Here is a 16,768-nt window from a genome sequence, read left to right on the forward strand (position 1 = left end):
TTATAGTGAGTGAGTAAGAGCATCAGAAAATAGAAAATAATGCAACACTAAGTGTTTTTTATCATAATGTTCTTTTTAGATGAGAAACCGACCTTAAAAAGACGTGGGTCTCATGCATGGTGACTTTTTACAGTTTCCTTTTACGCGGCACATAACTACGGGGGAATAAGGCCGTAAATTTGAATTAATGTGCAGTGATGTGTCTGTGTGACTGAAACGTTCGTACAGTAGATGTCCAAAGAAGCTAAATTCAAAGGAACCTAATGAAGTGTGAACAGCTGCATCATCATCCTCGGTTCTGCAGGTGCACATCTACCCGTATTATTTTTCCAAGTCTTTACAGGGCAGTGTGTAATTGGGATCAACAGAAAACAAAAGCAGCTATAACTGTGCTAAGACCAGCCTGAGGAAGATTATTAAGAAATATAGAGCGCTAATCCTCGGGGATCACTGTGTTTATATAAGTGTGTATGTGTGTGCGGATATAATCGTCTAAATGGGTGGATGTGTGCTGCACCTGTACCGAATGTTCCCAGAGCATTTAATCTCCTCGCTTGTTCTCTATTCATTTTATTCCTTCTGAGGTAAAAATATAAATTTCAGGGTTGCGTGCACGTGAAGAAGAGAGAGAACAAGCGCGTACCTGTGCAAAGGCGGTACGCTGTCGATGGTCTTGAGGCTGCCGCGTGTAGACACCACGTTGAAGCTGTCAGTGCAGTCACAAGAGACGTGGAGGTAGTATTTGGGGTGGCGGTTCTCCACCACCACGATGAGCCCCGCCCAGCCGTGGGTCAGGTAGTAGCACGTCATGCCTTCACGGCCCTGAGAAGAAAAAAAAAAAACCAAAAGGCTGGAAATATTCACACAGCACACACTCATGTGATGTTTGGGAGGCCTACAGGTGTCGTTATAGGTTCAGTCAGGACACTCAGCTCCAGGTGTCAAACATTTATTGCAACAATAATCCTCTCAGGGCGCCACCACAGAGCCTAATTTTTCACACATTCTTAATGTGTGAACGCACAGAGCGAGGAGGGTGAAAGGAGTTAAAGTGGCTGAAAGCAGGTAGTGATGTTGTAGCGAGGATGCAGTGGCAGGACTGAACGATATACAAAAAAAAACACAATGATTATTTTTGCAGATATTGTGAGGCGCAATTTCGGAGGGAACGGCCATTTTTGCAAATCATTTTCACTGAAAGAAATGGTGATGGTGTGATTTTTGCTCAGGGCCGTACCAAACGAGGGTGTTCCTTTATGTGTGGAGAACAGGGCATCTCTGTAGCACCAGAGACACAACACACACACACACATCTCTGGTATGTTGCGACATGTTTTGCCTTTATCAAATAAACTTTGGATATTGCTCTTTGGATGTTGCAATTTCAATAATATTTTAATCAACCTTTATGCAGTGGCTGAAGGCCTGTGCAGGTGAAATTAGTGCTACATTGTTATATGGACCATCTAGTGGTACAGACGGTCGTATCTGACGCAACCATGAACAACTTTGGTGCCTGAAACTGAACCAATCACAAGGCTCTGTGAGGTGACACAAAAACCAAAACACAAAATGACAATAGGCAAGATCTGTAACATTAAGATGGCTGAAGTCAGCTTGTGTTTCCTACCAGCTTGAAACTCTTTGGGCCTTTTTGTTCTGCTCTCCATCCACTTCGGGGGCATTCTGGGGTTTTTTTATTCTATATATAACTCTCATATATTTGCATATACAGTGTGCCCCGGGCTGGTGCAGGTGCAGAGAGCGATAATTCTTTTAATAGCATAACAAGTGCAGAGTATGTTTTTTTTTTCTTCATACCTCATGGCTACACTGCATTCTGCTCTACTGAGGCTACTATCTACAGAGAGACCGCTAGATTTCTGCCAGTAAGACTCTTAAATGACAATGAAAAAGAAACCTTTTTTCAGAGTTTTCAGTTTTCTAACTACACTGTAGCTGCATTGATAAGGTAACATCAGTACCAGCAGGATTTTTAATAGCATTAAAATGCTGCATTTTGAATTCACAATAACAACTCGCTCTCTGAGGGTGAGACGACTTTCATCTCTCATGCAGCAACTGCTGATCTCTCTTTAGGGGCCTGTAATAGTAATAAAGTTAATACAAGTGCAGCTAAACTGCTTCAGCTGCTGTTGTTTCACCTCAGTAACACTGTCCATGACTCTCACTGTAACTATAAAATATCTGCTGGCAGCACATGTATGTGGCTCTTTTTTCATGACTCAGAACTGGTCTAATTATTTAGTAATATCCGAAAAAAGAAAAAAAAATTTTTTAAATTAAATCATATTGTTAAACACAAGAAGTGTAGTGGCCGCCATGCACTGCGGAGTGCTTGGCCCACCGACCGTGAGCGGTGAATTCCTGGAGAGCTGAAGAGCTGAATGATTTAACAAAGATGATCTCAAGTGTTTAAAAAGCACTCTGACATCCTTTAAAATACCAGCCAACGTGACAGCACTTTTAGGAAAGCACTGTTCAGGGGAGCAAGAATAATTTGTTTCCTTTGGTGTGTGTGTGTCTGTGTGTGTGTGTGTGTGTGTGTGTGTGTGTGTGTGTGTGTGTGTGTGTGTGTGTGTGTGTGTGCGGGGGGGGGCAAAAAAAGGCAAAACAGGATTCGGGACTCTGCTGAGGAAATCTAAAGTGTTATCTCAAAGTGGCTTACAGAGCTGCAAATGTTCTGCAGCTTCACAAGCATATATCTTATATTCAAAGATGAAACTTGTTTGTGTGTGTGTGTGTGTGTGTGTGTGTAGCCAGATGGGAGGACAGGGAAGGTGACAGCTAGAGAGTGAGGATACAGTGACACATATTTAACAGATGTTTTGGGCTGTTTTATTGCAGCCGTACTTGTTCTCAAATGAGTGTGTCTCACCTCGTGTCTTTCTCCTTTGTTTTCTGTAAGCAGGATGATGGCGTCAGCCAGCGTGGTGGCAGTCGCCTCCACCTGCTCCACCATCACCTGTCTGGAGCTGTAGATGGCGAGGATGTAGCCGGGGAAGTCCTGGCTGGGCCGACGTGCCGCTCCACTGGTAGGGCTGGAGACTTTGGAAAGGAGACAGTGATGTACGTCAGAATAACTAGTGTCAGACACAAACTAACACGATGGCGTCGACTGAAAGCTGCTGTTAATGACGAGCTAATGTTCATAAATGCATCTGTACACCTACTGGGTGTGGCCGGACCTCCCGTCCCGCTCACATTCATCTGCCAGTGGTTGAAGGCGCAGCAGACGACAGCATACTCCCCCGGCTCCAGCATCACATCACAGCCAACAAACTTCTTCACCGCTCGCTTGCTGTGGGCCAACAGGCGGCCCAGGGTCAGCTTGTTGCCGCTGCCGAAGGAGGCGCGAAACACCATGATGCACAGGTCCAGGAGGTGGCTGTCGGCTGTGTCCGAGCGCCTTAGGGACGGAGAGGGGTTGGATGGGTTAGAGCAAAGATGGGAGGGGAGAGAACAAAAAAAAAAAACAACAACAACAGAAGGGGAGGAAAGGAGGTGCGGGGGAGGACTTAAAGCTGTTGTCTGATGACTGTACCTGCTTCCCTCCTGGAAGAGAGCAAACTCCAGCGCTGTCCTCTCCAGCACAGTGAGGGCTGTGACAGTGACCGGCCCGCTGGCCTTGCTGGGGAAGCAGCCCTGTAGCCTAACCTCCTGCCAGTCTGAGTGGATCTTACAGATGTCCACCGAGTCAAAGTACCTGTGGGAGGAGGAGGCAGGAAGGGGAGAGCTTTCTATCTGTCCATATACAGTATGGCATCAGCAAAAAAGTCTCCATTTATCCAGACGTCCAAGTCTATTTGTATGCATCACAAGCCCATCTTCAACATCAGCACAGCCTCTGAGGGTGCTGCTGTACAAACACCGTTTACCTTGCTAACATATCCTTCAAATACGGAGCTCCCGAGAGAGAATCCGTTCCTCACTTTCAGTCTTTTTCATTGTTCCATCGCTTCTTAACCTCACTCTGACAACTGTCTTACATCCTGCTTTTGTCTCCTCAACAATCGAGGAGAAGAGAGAGGAAGTGGTGGAGGGTATGTTGAAGTTTTACAGTAGATTTGGATCAGTAAGCAGCAGCTGTCCTATTTGTCCGCTTGATGCATATGAATCAATATGAGGGTCTCGTGAATCATCCAACAAGCTGACCACTTTTTCTTGCTCCACACGAGCCCTGGGCAGTCGCAGCCTGTGGGTTTTGTCATGTGGAGCAAAACTGAGAGATGATTTTACTGTCAGAGCAAACGACAAGCACACAGAAGACAGATGGGTTTGTCATCTGGCCTGAATGGATTTTTCAGGTTGGAGTTGTTCAGGAGGACAGCCACCATCACAGAGACATGAATAACACATCATCTGTCTTGAGGTGAACCTGTTGACCTGGTGGATTTTGCGACAACACACTGATCAGATGGTTTGCTAACAGTAAGAAAAAAAAAACAAGCACTTTCCAAGCACGTGTGGCTCTGTCTATGAGCTCACTTTTTGCTCGTGTAAAATCAGGTTAGTCACACAAAATATAAACACTTAGTGAAATGTTTTTGGTGATAGTCACACTGAGTCTCCTCAGACTTTATTAGATTTTTTGCTTTTGAAGCTGTAATTCAGTTCGGTTTTCTGCTTTCGATTTTGTCTCACTATGGTTGCTTCAGTCCCGGGCACAGACTCCCTATTATGTTTCAGATTACTTTCACTTTTGTTTTCATTCCAACCATTACAGGCAGCAGCGTTTATTGACCTCTAGGAGGTCACTGGCCGATCGAATGGCCATTTTATGGAAAGACGCGAGCTAAAAAACTCCTACAACACTGATACACACTTGATGCTGTGTGCGACTGAATGACAGGATTAATCTAATATGACAAAACACATTAAGAGCCATAACAAGTCTAAGTATTTGCCTGCCAAATCCCTGGCAACCAAAGCAACCACAAAAAAACACAACAAACACAATTCCATGATAACACTATGGTGTGAGAAACAGTGTATGATGCGCTTTTCAACAAATACAATGTACTAAAACGTACAACAATGTACTACTAAAACGACCAAAAAAAAAAAAAAAAAACACCCTGCTGTCTTTCAGTTCAGTGTCAATACCAGATGGTCAGTAAAACCCACAGAGGCATGAGATTACTGAACCATCCATCACACATTATGTGCGTCCATCACGCCTCAATTAAAGGACGTTTTTCACCTCCACTCAGTTAACTAAAGCTTGGACATTTGCTAGTCTAAACAGCTGGTGTTGGGTCGATCTTTCCCAGGGTAAACCCTCACAGGAAGTCATGCATGTTACATTTCCCACAGTGGAGTGTCTGGAATAAACAAAAGAAGTGGTTAAGTGTAGGATTAGCAGCCACAGCCACCATGGCTTATATTTAATAACCAGGCAAAAAAAAAAAAATCTGAGTGCATCATTCTGGCGGGCTCAGATATCGACTGTAAAGTTGCAAAGATAATGTTGACTAAATATCCCGGTTCAGTGTCGGTTGTGGGTTACCACTTTAAGACATTTTGATTCCATTGTGGCTCCATTGGTCTTGGCGAAAATAGGCTGAGTGGTTTAATATATCTCGTTCTGCAGAGTCTGTAATGAAACTCATTCAGAGCCACCGTTAACTGAGGTAGACAAAAAAAATCACTGGTCTGATCACATCACACTTTTTTGTGTCAACTTGGCTCTTACTTTATGAAGTCGGTGTACTCCATCCAGAAGACGCCCTCACTGCTGCCATGAGCCATGAGCTCATGTCGCAGGTGCTGCGGCCACTCTGTCCACTCGTCCGACCAGCTGCCGTTCCACGAGAAGCGACCCCACGGGTTACGCAGCCGCAGCAACCTGAAGCACGGGCAAAGAGCGACAGCCAGGGAGGAAGATGGCAGACAGACAGACAGACAGACAGGAAGAGCCGAATACAGGATCCAGTTAAAGTGACAACAGCTTTAAGTCAACGCAGCGTCCCCATCACTGCAGACTCATATTGCTCCTCTTATGGGTGACTGCCTACTTTTTAGCAACCCACTTCATTTCACGGCCTCCTCCCTACAGTGAAAAACTTAGGAGGTGTAATAGAAAATCATCAGGCAGAGTCCCCCACTTTCCAAAAAAAAAAGTGCAGGTGAATCACTGTTTGCAAGCTGCTTTTCATCTCCTTGGGCTCCTAGCAGGAGGACTCCAACTCATTTTAGATCAAGCGCTGTGGCCCAATCTTCCACTCCAATTGCTTTATGGCAGTAAATTAAAGTGGCTGTGTGTGGCTCTTGAGCAAATTACATCTGGGATTTACGGCTACTCTCAACTTCCTCTCGCAGGTAGGGCCGAAGAGGCTGCTATTGTGTGGACTCACAATGCTCCCCTGATCAAAGTGATCAAGCCGAACTAGTGCACACCTGTTCTCTACCAAGCCCCATTCCCCATCCACTGAATCACTCAAGAGATATGTTAACAAAGAATGCATCTGTCCAATCAGTTCTAAACTTAGGATGTTTCATCAGTATCTGGAATATATAACATGTCAATTTATATTTGAGGCAAGACTTGTTTATGAAAATGCTTTTCAAGTGAGTAAACAAATCTTTAAGGCACCTTTTCTTTCCATGAAATACACCTGCGAGCCGATGTCAGTGCAACCTACTGTGTGATTTATAGGTTCTGACTATAAAGTCTGCATCAGCAGGAGGAATTAAAGGAGAAGTTTCAGCTTTGAGACAACTATACTGTATGTTTTTCATTCCGTTTTTTTTCTTTTCAACATTATTGCAACGACTTCAGGAAACAAACCATAAGTTGCTGAGAAGCTTTGCTTTGTCTGACACACTACTAAATAGGTTCACTGCCAAAATACATGAGGGGAAAAAAACTTTATTATAACGTATACAAATTATGATCTAAATAACCACAGCAATCAAAAGAAAGTGGCGGTCAACAAAAAACCCCCCAAAAAAACCAAAAAAAAAACAGCGACCCCCTCACCCTCTCTCCATCTCCAACAGGTGCTTATATCATCTACCTATAACCATGTGACCCAACTCTCCATAATTAACGTGATCACACAAAAATAAATGACATTAATAACCAATATCACAAACACTAATGAACAACTATACCAAAATGTAAACCACAAAATCCATTCCTCTCTGAAAACCATGCATCCTACGATTATTCTCAATATTACTTAACATAGAAACACAGGACCTAGGTAATGTTATGTTATCTGCATAGGTTCACATTATGGCCACCAATTTCAATAACATCGAGAGATCGGGATGGAAATAAAAAAAAAAAAAAAGAAACTAGAGGAAGTGATGAAAAGATAAAAAGACAGGCAGTCCACCATACCTGTAACCCTGGACATCTCGTACGTCCAAGATGGAATACGCATGTCGAGGCCGCAGACCCAGAGACTCATAGACAACATCGTCTACCTTCATGTTGCCTCCTCCACAAGACGCGCCCATCAGAAACCTAACAGACAAGGACAACACACAGCATAAGACAAAGGGTTCACTACAATTCATTCACTGGCAAACATAACGCCGCAGCCCTGCAGCCACATTGGCCCTGAAGCCCAGAGGAGGTAATAAGCTATTTTCAACTTTTCTCTATTATATAGGAATTATGTTCATCGTTTCTTTTCTTATTAAACCAGAAGAGCTTCAGAATAAAAAAAAAAGATAAAAAAATCAACCCTGTATTTCTTTGTTCTGCATAGACAAATAACATTAACTTGAAACACATATCAGTCATTTGTCCACATGTTGAACATATGCCTGTTGATTTGTAATTGCTGTCCCTCTTTGTTGATGAACGTTGTCTTTGTTTAGTCAAATTCATGTTGTCATTCTTCTCCAGACGGTTCCCCTTTGATATATGAAATACTGCAGGTTTTCTGACAGATGGACCTGGAGTTTGGCCACAGATGATTTGGCCCCTTTGGAGCTCTGCTAGTTGTTTCATGTTGCTTTGAAAGCTCACATATCAAAGTGCTGATTACCAGAGCTCTGTTATTACTCACATATGCTGCAAATTGGCACCTTTGTAGCACCTGAGTGTTTGTAGTTGTGATTATTGTGAATATTGATTCAGTCTTTCCTGAATGAGATGTTTACTGTCTATTGTTTTCACTATTAGCTGTGCAGTGCAAGAATATACCAATCTATTGTACATGTACTGTGTGTATGTAATCTGTTGTTTAGAACACAGTGGAGAGTTACAGGAACAGAAAGAAAGAAAAGATAATGTTCCTTATGCCCTAATTCTACTCAAGAGTTCCCCTCCACTGTGTCTCTTACCCGGCCTCCTTGGAACTGAGCATCTTGGCCCAGATGAGGTCTGTGTCGATAGGTTCCTCCCGGGGGTTGGTGGAGCTGACCTGGAGCATGAGGGAGTCGCAGGGAGCCCCCGTCAGCGTGGCCAAGCCCTCGATGGCGCGCCCTGCCTGCAGGGCAAAGTAGGAGCCATGGAGTTTGGCCAGGGCCTTCTCAATCAGCGCCACCCATAACTGCTTCCTCTGGGCCTAAAGAGATGGGAAAGAGAAGGGGGAAATCTTTAGTCGTGAGTCAGCCAGAGTGTGGCTCTCTGATAGAGGGACATGTGGAACAGGATGTTGTGTTTGGGAGGCTGCTTCTTTTAAGGTGTTGGCTCTCAACCTGTTGGTTGTGACTCAAATGCCTGAAGGTTTTCTGAAAATGACAACATCATCATTACTACATGTTATTCTTTCTTCCTCATCATCACGCTACAGTTCTTTGATGAAGCATTTCTTACTTGTCTTGTCTTGTAGGCCCATGCCTGTGTGCCTGCCTTTGTTTCCCTGAGCTTTATTTGTTGCATAATGCAGCACTTCATTTGTCCTGTAATTGACTGTTGATTAATTAGACCTCTAGGTACGTTCCTCCTCTGTGGCGTCCTCTGAGACTTGCTCCTGATAAAACGCTAGATAATGAATTACCTTGAACTCATATTAAGAAGTTAATATTACATTGTTGTAAGGCTGCAGCAGTGAGTGAGGTGAACGTGGCTTCATGATGCACCGTTTACAGACGCATTAAAGAGTTTATGTTCAGTCAAACACCCACTACATATTTTGTAACCTTGAAGGTTTCCAGTGGTGTGTGAATAAAAAGATTAACATACGTCTGATACACTGATGCATCAGTTATGTTCCTGCTGTCATTTGTGTGCGTTCACAATCTGTTCTCTGCAACCTCTATGAAGTTGAAGACAAACATGACGGTGATTCCCCACATCTCTCACCTGGGAGAAGAGGAGGTAGCCATAATCATCGCAGGGCAGCATGTCGTCCACCAGCACCGTCGTCCATGTGCCGTCTTTACATAACCGGACCTGGTAGGCCCCCTCTGGGCAGATGGTCCTGGTGATCATCACCCTCTCCACCAGCTCCGGACGTTCGGCCAGCACCGCCAGCGCGCTCAGGAACCTGGAGAAAGATAAAACTCAATGAGCTGGAAAATAAAATGTCGGATCAGGACGGAGCGATGGGCGAACGAGAGGATGTGACTGAAACAAAGTGCGACGGCAATCTGGATCAAGCAGTGAAACGGATGGAGGAGAAAAGACATAAATGATCAACGGCTCGTGACGGACAGGTGGATGGCTGAATGGACTCCTGGCTTAGTCAAACAGACAGGCAGGGATAAGGAATCTGGACTGACAGACGCAATCAGAGAAAAGAACCAGACTCACAAGCATCTGCTACATGTGGAATTAAAACATCCTTTTCTCCAAGATACCTTGAGCAGTTATGAAAAGATTTTTTTTTTTTTAAAACATAATTTGCCCTCATTGAAAATCAATCACATTTGATGAGTCAAGCCTCTGTGCCTTCTGGTTAACCCCCCATTACTGTTAATTCACCCTGCAGCAAAGACAAACTGGCTCCTCTAATTAGCTTGAGAGAGAAATTAAAAAATCCTGCTACATCAGAAAATGCTAATTCCTCGCACAAAAGTAATGTGGCTGGGGACACAAGAATCCAACTTAAAAGGGATGTTTTTGAAAGTGAACATTAGTTCATCTGAAAATGTAGAAAGAGATCACACAATACTGATGAAATGCCTACAAACAAGAGCAGGTTTCGGGACAATGAGCTAAAAATATTTCTCTTTGTGCGCTGCTGACTTACCACCAACTTAAACCCCCTTATTAACAACACAGCTAAAATTTGCCAAACTGACAAGCTACTGTTACCACTGGTAATGCTGCCACTACATCTACAGATGGAAGAAATACCACTTTCAATCCACCCGTCAATGTGTGTCGGCGCAGCAGCCATTTAAAGACTCTCTTTTGTGTGGGGCTGCAAATACGTGTTATTAAAGCTATATTCCATCTGTTTAAGTGGCAGCTGAGCGCGGCTGATCAGCCCATTCTGTCGCAGATGAAAAACCAATCAGCTACAAAGAATCAAATGAAAATCCAATTAGCTGTGCCATAATGTGACTCTAATGTCAGCCGTACTCAAGGACGAGGGTGATTGGCACTACTTTCTTCTGCTGTCATTGGCTAGCTGGGGTGTTTGCTGGTTTATTAGGACAAGTGTGTGTGTGTGTGTGTGTGTGTACGTTTGTGTGTGTGTGTGTGTGTGTGTGTGTGTGTGTGTGTTAGAGACAGAGTGAGAGTGAGAATGAGAGAGATGCAGCCTAAGAGGAAGGATTTGGGTTACATCCTCTTGCGAGTGAGAGGATTCCTCTCTGGGGAGGGTTATTTTTTGATAAGCCGTGTGTGCTGGTGATGAAGTGAAAAGTTGTATTAGGACAACTTTGTGAGTGACTGCTCAGTGTTGTGTATGTGTGGAGGAAGATGGTGTATGGCAACACACTTACACACACACACACACACACACACACACACACACACACACACACACACACACACACACACACACACGCACCCCAAAGGACACACAGAACAAGGGCAGGGAGATAAAGCATGTGTCCAGACCCACATTCCCGTGAATAATCTCCCTGTCAGGTGTATCTGTACATCTGTCCTGCTCCCTCAGTCATTTAATCCTCGCCTTCTTTCTTCTTCTCTGCCTCCCAGTTTTTACGTTTCTCGCTTTCTCTGTCTTAACTTATTGTTTCACGGCCTCTGTCACTGTCTCCATCTCTCTCTCTCTCTCTCCTTGCTTCAGGCTGCAGTGTTCATCTAAAGCAGACTCACGCAGAAACCACACACACTTGAAGTGTTATCAATAGTGTGTTTTATACTCCTCTGACCTCTCACAGACGGGATGGAATGAAACATTTCCTTCTACTCTGGGGATTTTCAGTTATTCTTGTTTGTCCTGGGTCGCAGCATTAATCGCATATTTCCTTGAGCTTTTCTGCCTTTTCAAAGACTTGTCGTAAATGAATTGATCTGTCTTTGGATCATTCTAGTTATCTAGACTGATGAGTGTCCTGTGTGTCCTTGTGTTCGGGTCTGACGGCTCACCAGCAGTTCCCGAGCAGGCCCTGCAGGATGTCCGAGGGCCGCGGCGTGCGGAAGACGGACCACTTGACGCCTCGGTCTTTGAAGTTGCTGCAGTTGATCTCGTGGGGGCGCAGCCACTTTTTGATTCGCTGCTGGACGCTGTCGCCCTCTGGGAAGCCCACGGAGCGAGGTCCCGGGGGGAAACTGTCATCCACAAAGTTCACAGCGTTCTGAACAGGGAGGAGAGGGAGAGACAGGGAGGAGGGGGGAGAGGACAAATGATGAGGGAGACAAAAGAGTGAGGCTACTGAACCTGTTCAAATATTATCACCATGACTTCCATTTAAAGAAATTCAGACTGTTAGGAGAAAACGTCTTCTCCCAGAGGAGCTGGTGGGAGCACGCAACCATGCGCGAGTCAGGATGTAGGACACATATGCAAATCACTTTCAAACATTTGGAGCGCTTCACTTTCTGACATATTCCTGCAGAGCAGCAAGCATTTCAAATGACACACTGCATTTTAACACTCTGAAACGTAGCAGCCTCTCTACTGTACACAGGACTGGGTCGACGTGGATACATTAACAGATCAAGACACCCAATCTGACACACGATCTGCCCATCTAAAACTTTCCTGTACGAACCTGAGAGGGCAAACAGCCACGCTCACGCAACCCTATACAGTTTCCTATTTGTGGTGTCAGAAGTGGGCTCGGCAAGTCGTGTTGCGAGGCAGGCAGGGGATGTAATGTGGGCACCCCACTGGTGGCTCAGAGTGAAGCGAATTGATTAGTCGCCATCCCCCACAATCCAATTCTGTAGCCTGGATGCAGCGTTTGCCAGCAGACAGAATCACTACAGTGATGCCTCACCGCCCCGACCGTCAGAGGCCTCCGTGTAGCTTACCAATTCTGTAGCTCACTGGCTTATGTTTGACCCTTGTACTGGCTTTTATTGTATAGGCTTAGAGGCCAATGTGGATTTACCACAGAGGTGGAGAGAAAAGCTTTGGCCCTGAACACATACAGAGACTAAACTTCAAACGAAAGTCACCCAGAGCACAATCAGTACATAAACAAGACTATAGAGTAATGAGAGAAACCAGACTGTGATCAGTGACCAAGAGGTTAAAGAGTCAGCCTCATTAAGTCCAAACTGCTCCTGTCAGAGCTCAGCTCCAGCTCTGAGGTTGTTACTGCAGCTTCTCTCTCATGAGGAAGGTGCTCATACACAAAACGTCTGCTCAAGAAAATCTAAAGGATTCCTAATTTTTACACTGGTATGCAAACACACACATCCTGATTGGGGAAGCTAAGCAGATAGTTCTAATGAATACATATAGATTAGCTCCATTAATAAGATAGCATGCCAAATACTTGCCACCAAGCATTCAACCATCTGTGGACTTTATTTTATTGGTTTAATCTGGTGAGTCAGGTTCAATCGTTCAAAACAGGCTCCAAATGTAGCCTGTTTTAGTCCACACGTACTATCAATGCAATGCTATGCATTTGTTTGAGTTTTACATTCTGTGTTTTAAGATTGAATTCATTATTTCTGAGAGCTACTTTGCCGTTTGGCAGGTAGAAGCTTATTTTCTCGCTCTCTTATCTGCAGGTTAAAGGGAACTTCAGTTGATGAATAAACCACGAGGGCCTGATGATGTTAGTGCACGGGTTTGTGCCAGGAAATTCGGCCATGTGCTTCAACATATTTTGAATCCATCCTGTCACATCCGGAGGGTGCTGTTGTTGCACCTGCTGCTTACATCATGGACATATTTGAGCCAATTGCTCAGGTTATTTGAGTCGGAGTTGATGATGAGTGGGATGGTCTGCTGCAGTCTGTCTTTAAGGTGGAGACTGTGCTGTACGTGCTATTCACAGCAGGGGCGCGCAGGGTGTTATGTGAGGATAGTGTTTTTGCAGGAACAAGGTCTGAGTCTTAAGTCAGTGGGTGATCAGAATCAATGAGCTAATTCCAGCTACATGCATTGATTTACTGAGCCGCCCCTCAAAAACAAGCAGCTCCTCATAGAGATAAAATATCACTAAAAATAAAGATGATAATACGCTAAAAAATACAAGTATGTAAAAGTATGCAAAATTGTATGAGAATTTAAGTAATATAAACATATATGTATATAACATTAGTAGCAGAGTACAAACTATATTTGTGGATTATGTAGGGGCTATGAATAAGATGCACATACACAAAAACATTTCTGTTTCAGGTTGCGGTGTCGTGACGTCCACCAGTGTAAGTCTAGCTGAGCGTCCTCATCGAGTGTACCTGCTGCTGCTGTCTCTGATTCTATCACTGGGCTCATGCCAGCGTGCAAAACCCAAGACTGCCATCAGCCAATTCTGTGCTGAGCCCAGAAAACCTGCTGCCTTCCAGCATCTCCCAGACTACACACAACTGGCAGCCGTACAAGGCCTTATTTGAGGATAGTAAGCTTGTACCGAGACATCTACATGTAACAGGCAACATACTGATCTCGGAAATATGTGGTGACAAGAAACTCTTGAGCTGGATTTCACAGCGACACACTTATCAAACCCAAAACAAAAGTGTCCCCGAAGAACCTGGCAGGTTCAAGCCTGTCACAGGCAGTGAAAAACTGTCCCTGCAGGCAGCTGCAACTTTACAGTCCAACATGTAAACCCAAAACCAAAACCCCAGATAAAATCCCAAGTGTGGCAAAAAATACAAGCGTCAAATGCTACACAGAGTGGTGTTAAGAAGAAAATAAAAACAAATCAAAGTCAGTCTGTTGCCATGCAGCATCTATTTGTTGCTCCATCAGAGGGTGACATGGCGAGGGAACAGAGGAACCGGTTTCAGCCATGCTGGGTTTTACAGTTCACAAGCGGCGCTGACAGCTCTTAGTAGCATTTACTCATTTGGCACAGTGAGTAAGCGGACACGCTCTGGGGCACTGGCATCAAGCGCACACCTCTCGCTCTCAAAACCAATCAAGGAGAGTAGAAAAGCAAAGAGGCGAGAGAGATTAACTGCACTCAGGTGAAGAGAGAATAATATTTCTTACACAATAACACTTCACACTTCACTTTTGCTCGTTATTGATTGCTGCAATCTGGATAGACTCTCCAGTAACTCAGCGAAAGACAGCAAATTTCATCGGCAACAAAATCTGCTATAACCTGACAAGTGTAGAACTAAACAAATAAAAACTTATGGTCTGAAACTCTCGCTGCGTTTGTGTGAATGGACTGCCCACACCCGCCCTGTAACAGGCTAAACCAAAAGCTTTTATCATTATTACATTTTCGCCACTGGTGTTGTGGTGCCTGCCAAGTGTTAATGCCTTGACAGAGATGGATTAGAAAAGACTAGCGCCTCTTTCTTACCAGTTTTACCTCCCTTCATCTCTCTGACCCCTAAAACTGAGCTGCGGCGGTTGATGCTGTTAGTGATTACATTCACTATAGGGAAGCGGATCATTTCTGCTCCTCTTCTCTCTAGCTCTGCTGCTAAAAATAGACCAGCCCCTGTGTTCACCTTAGCACACACACACACACACGCAGCGCCAGCCAGCCACACATTAACTGCTACGCTGGAGAATTGAGTGCAGTCATGTGGAGAGGGTGGGATGTGGGTGGAGGGGGTGCAGCGGGTGGCAAGGGGAAAGCATATTTTGAGATATTAGCAGAGAGGAAGTAAAAAAAAAAAAAAAACAAAAAAAAAAAAAACAGGATGAGCATGTGAGGACGGATGTGATGAAGGAGATGGGGTAAAACGGAGATGAAGAGGGGGAAAGTACTTTGAAGAGTGCAGAAGGGCAGAGCTGGAGAGAAGCAGGCCTTAAATATTTGTCAAAAAAAAAAAAAAAAAGGAAAGATGATAAAAGACAGAGAACTTAAACTGGAAAAGAGGAGGGGAAGGTGGGGATGAGGGATCTCTGATATCCTTCCTTCCCACTGAGCCAACTTCCCGCCCACACTCGCAGCAGTGGGCCCTGTGACTTTCAAAGAGGACATTAATAATGCATTTTAAAGCTCGCTTCATGCTATTGTAAACATGGCGTGATAGGTGCCATGGCGGTGTGGTAAGTGGGCACGCATCACACACCCAAACAAACTCAGAAAATCTAAGTCTGCTCCAATATAACCACACAGCTCAGCAATATCCACGTTTTCCTCTGGTTTAATTCATCCAATCAGGTTTGCCTCATTAGCAAAAGGTGTTAGTCTTAACAGACAGTCTCCAACGAAGCCTTGTGACAGCCCTGAGTATATCCATGACACAGGCTTATCACAGGTTGGTTGCAGAGACAAAGTGAGTATGAAGTGGTGTGATACAAAGCAGCAACATAGACGCTGTCACACCTTTACTTTAGTTGCCAGGGACGACGTCTCTGTGTCTTCAAACACTTTGAATCGGACCAATCAGAGGTCATGATGTTTCTGTCCTTGAACATTAAATGGATCATTATTTTAGATCATTGTGACAACAGTCAAGCCTGCAATTACAAAAGCATTTTTTCTTTATTAAGAGGAAAAAAAACACTTAGTGATCTATTTTTTTTTTTTTTTTTTGCCATGTGACAGTTATACAACCTAATGAAAATGTTCTGTTCCAGGCTGTATATCGATATAAAAAGGATCGTTTAACAGGTACCATAGTTCTGATGTTTTAATAACTTGGCCAATGAAAGCAGTTATGTTCACTTTAAAGGGAAATTACATTCAGAATGATCAAAAACGTTTTTATCTCTCACAGACAGGTCTGCTATTATACAGTGAAATGCATTTCATTAGGTAGTCTAATATCTTCCAAGAACTCTAAGTTGTGGTTGGAGTCAACCGAGGACAGGAAATGGAGAGTCTGACTCAAACTAAGCTGTCAGGATTAAAATGAAAAAAAAAAAAAAACCCATCCCAACAGAGTCTATGAGGAACTCTCCTAATACAGAACTCTCCCAGAGTCTCCAGATACAAGAGCTACAGTCCTGCAACGGAGAGTTTCACAATTTTGGGAAGTGATTTCTCTGTGAGGGGAGCTTGAAGTCTGGTTATAAAAATGAGACGCTCTGCATGTGCATCTCGTTTAGGTGGATTCACAAGATTCACCCGCCGGTCGTTTAGAAACTCAGCTTACGAAGCAACTGAAAAACGGAGGCAATGACAAAGCCTATTAGCATTTCTCTGAAATTAGAGAGATTGTGGGAGTGGGAACAATGCCAGAGCCGTAACAAAAAAAGAGGAATTACAATGAAGAAACTGTGCTCTGCAAGCCAATGTGCACCCTGTGATGCATTACTCAGTGAAAAAA

The 16,768-nt window shown here is 44.1% G+C and overlaps 1 protein-coding gene across 2 annotated transcripts in view; it reads right to left on the reverse strand.

The window, feature by feature from the left end:
* capn15 (calpain 15) overlaps positions 1-16,768 on the reverse strand; it is a 38,101-nt gene that overhangs the window by 3,680 nt on the left and 17,653 nt on the right. For both annotated transcript variants that reach the window (XM_071462432.1, XM_071462431.1), the window contains exons 3-11: positions 11,489-11,697; positions 9,287-9,470; positions 8,323-8,546; positions 7,370-7,495; positions 5,717-5,869; positions 3,566-3,727; positions 3,195-3,430; positions 2,900-3,069; positions 644-822 (exon numbers count right to left, since the gene is read on the reverse strand). In XM_071462432.1, coding sequence (XP_071318533.1) covers positions 644-822; positions 2,900-3,069; positions 3,195-3,430; positions 3,566-3,727; positions 5,717-5,869; positions 7,370-7,495; positions 8,323-8,546; positions 9,287-9,470; positions 11,489-11,697 — 1,643 coding nt within the window. The remainder of the gene's footprint in view (positions 1-643; positions 823-2,899; positions 3,070-3,194; positions 3,431-3,565; positions 3,728-5,716; positions 5,870-7,369; positions 7,496-8,322; positions 8,547-9,286; positions 9,471-11,488; positions 11,698-16,768) is intronic.

Source organism: Trachinotus anak, unplaced genomic scaffold, assembly GCF_046630095.1.
Source record: "Trachinotus anak isolate AG129_WGS33_773 ecotype Australia unplaced genomic scaffold, CSIRO_AGI_Tana_v1 ptg000025l, whole genome shotgun sequence".
Taxonomy (NCBI): Eukaryota; Metazoa; Chordata; class Actinopteri; order Carangiformes; family Carangidae; genus Trachinotus; species Trachinotus anak.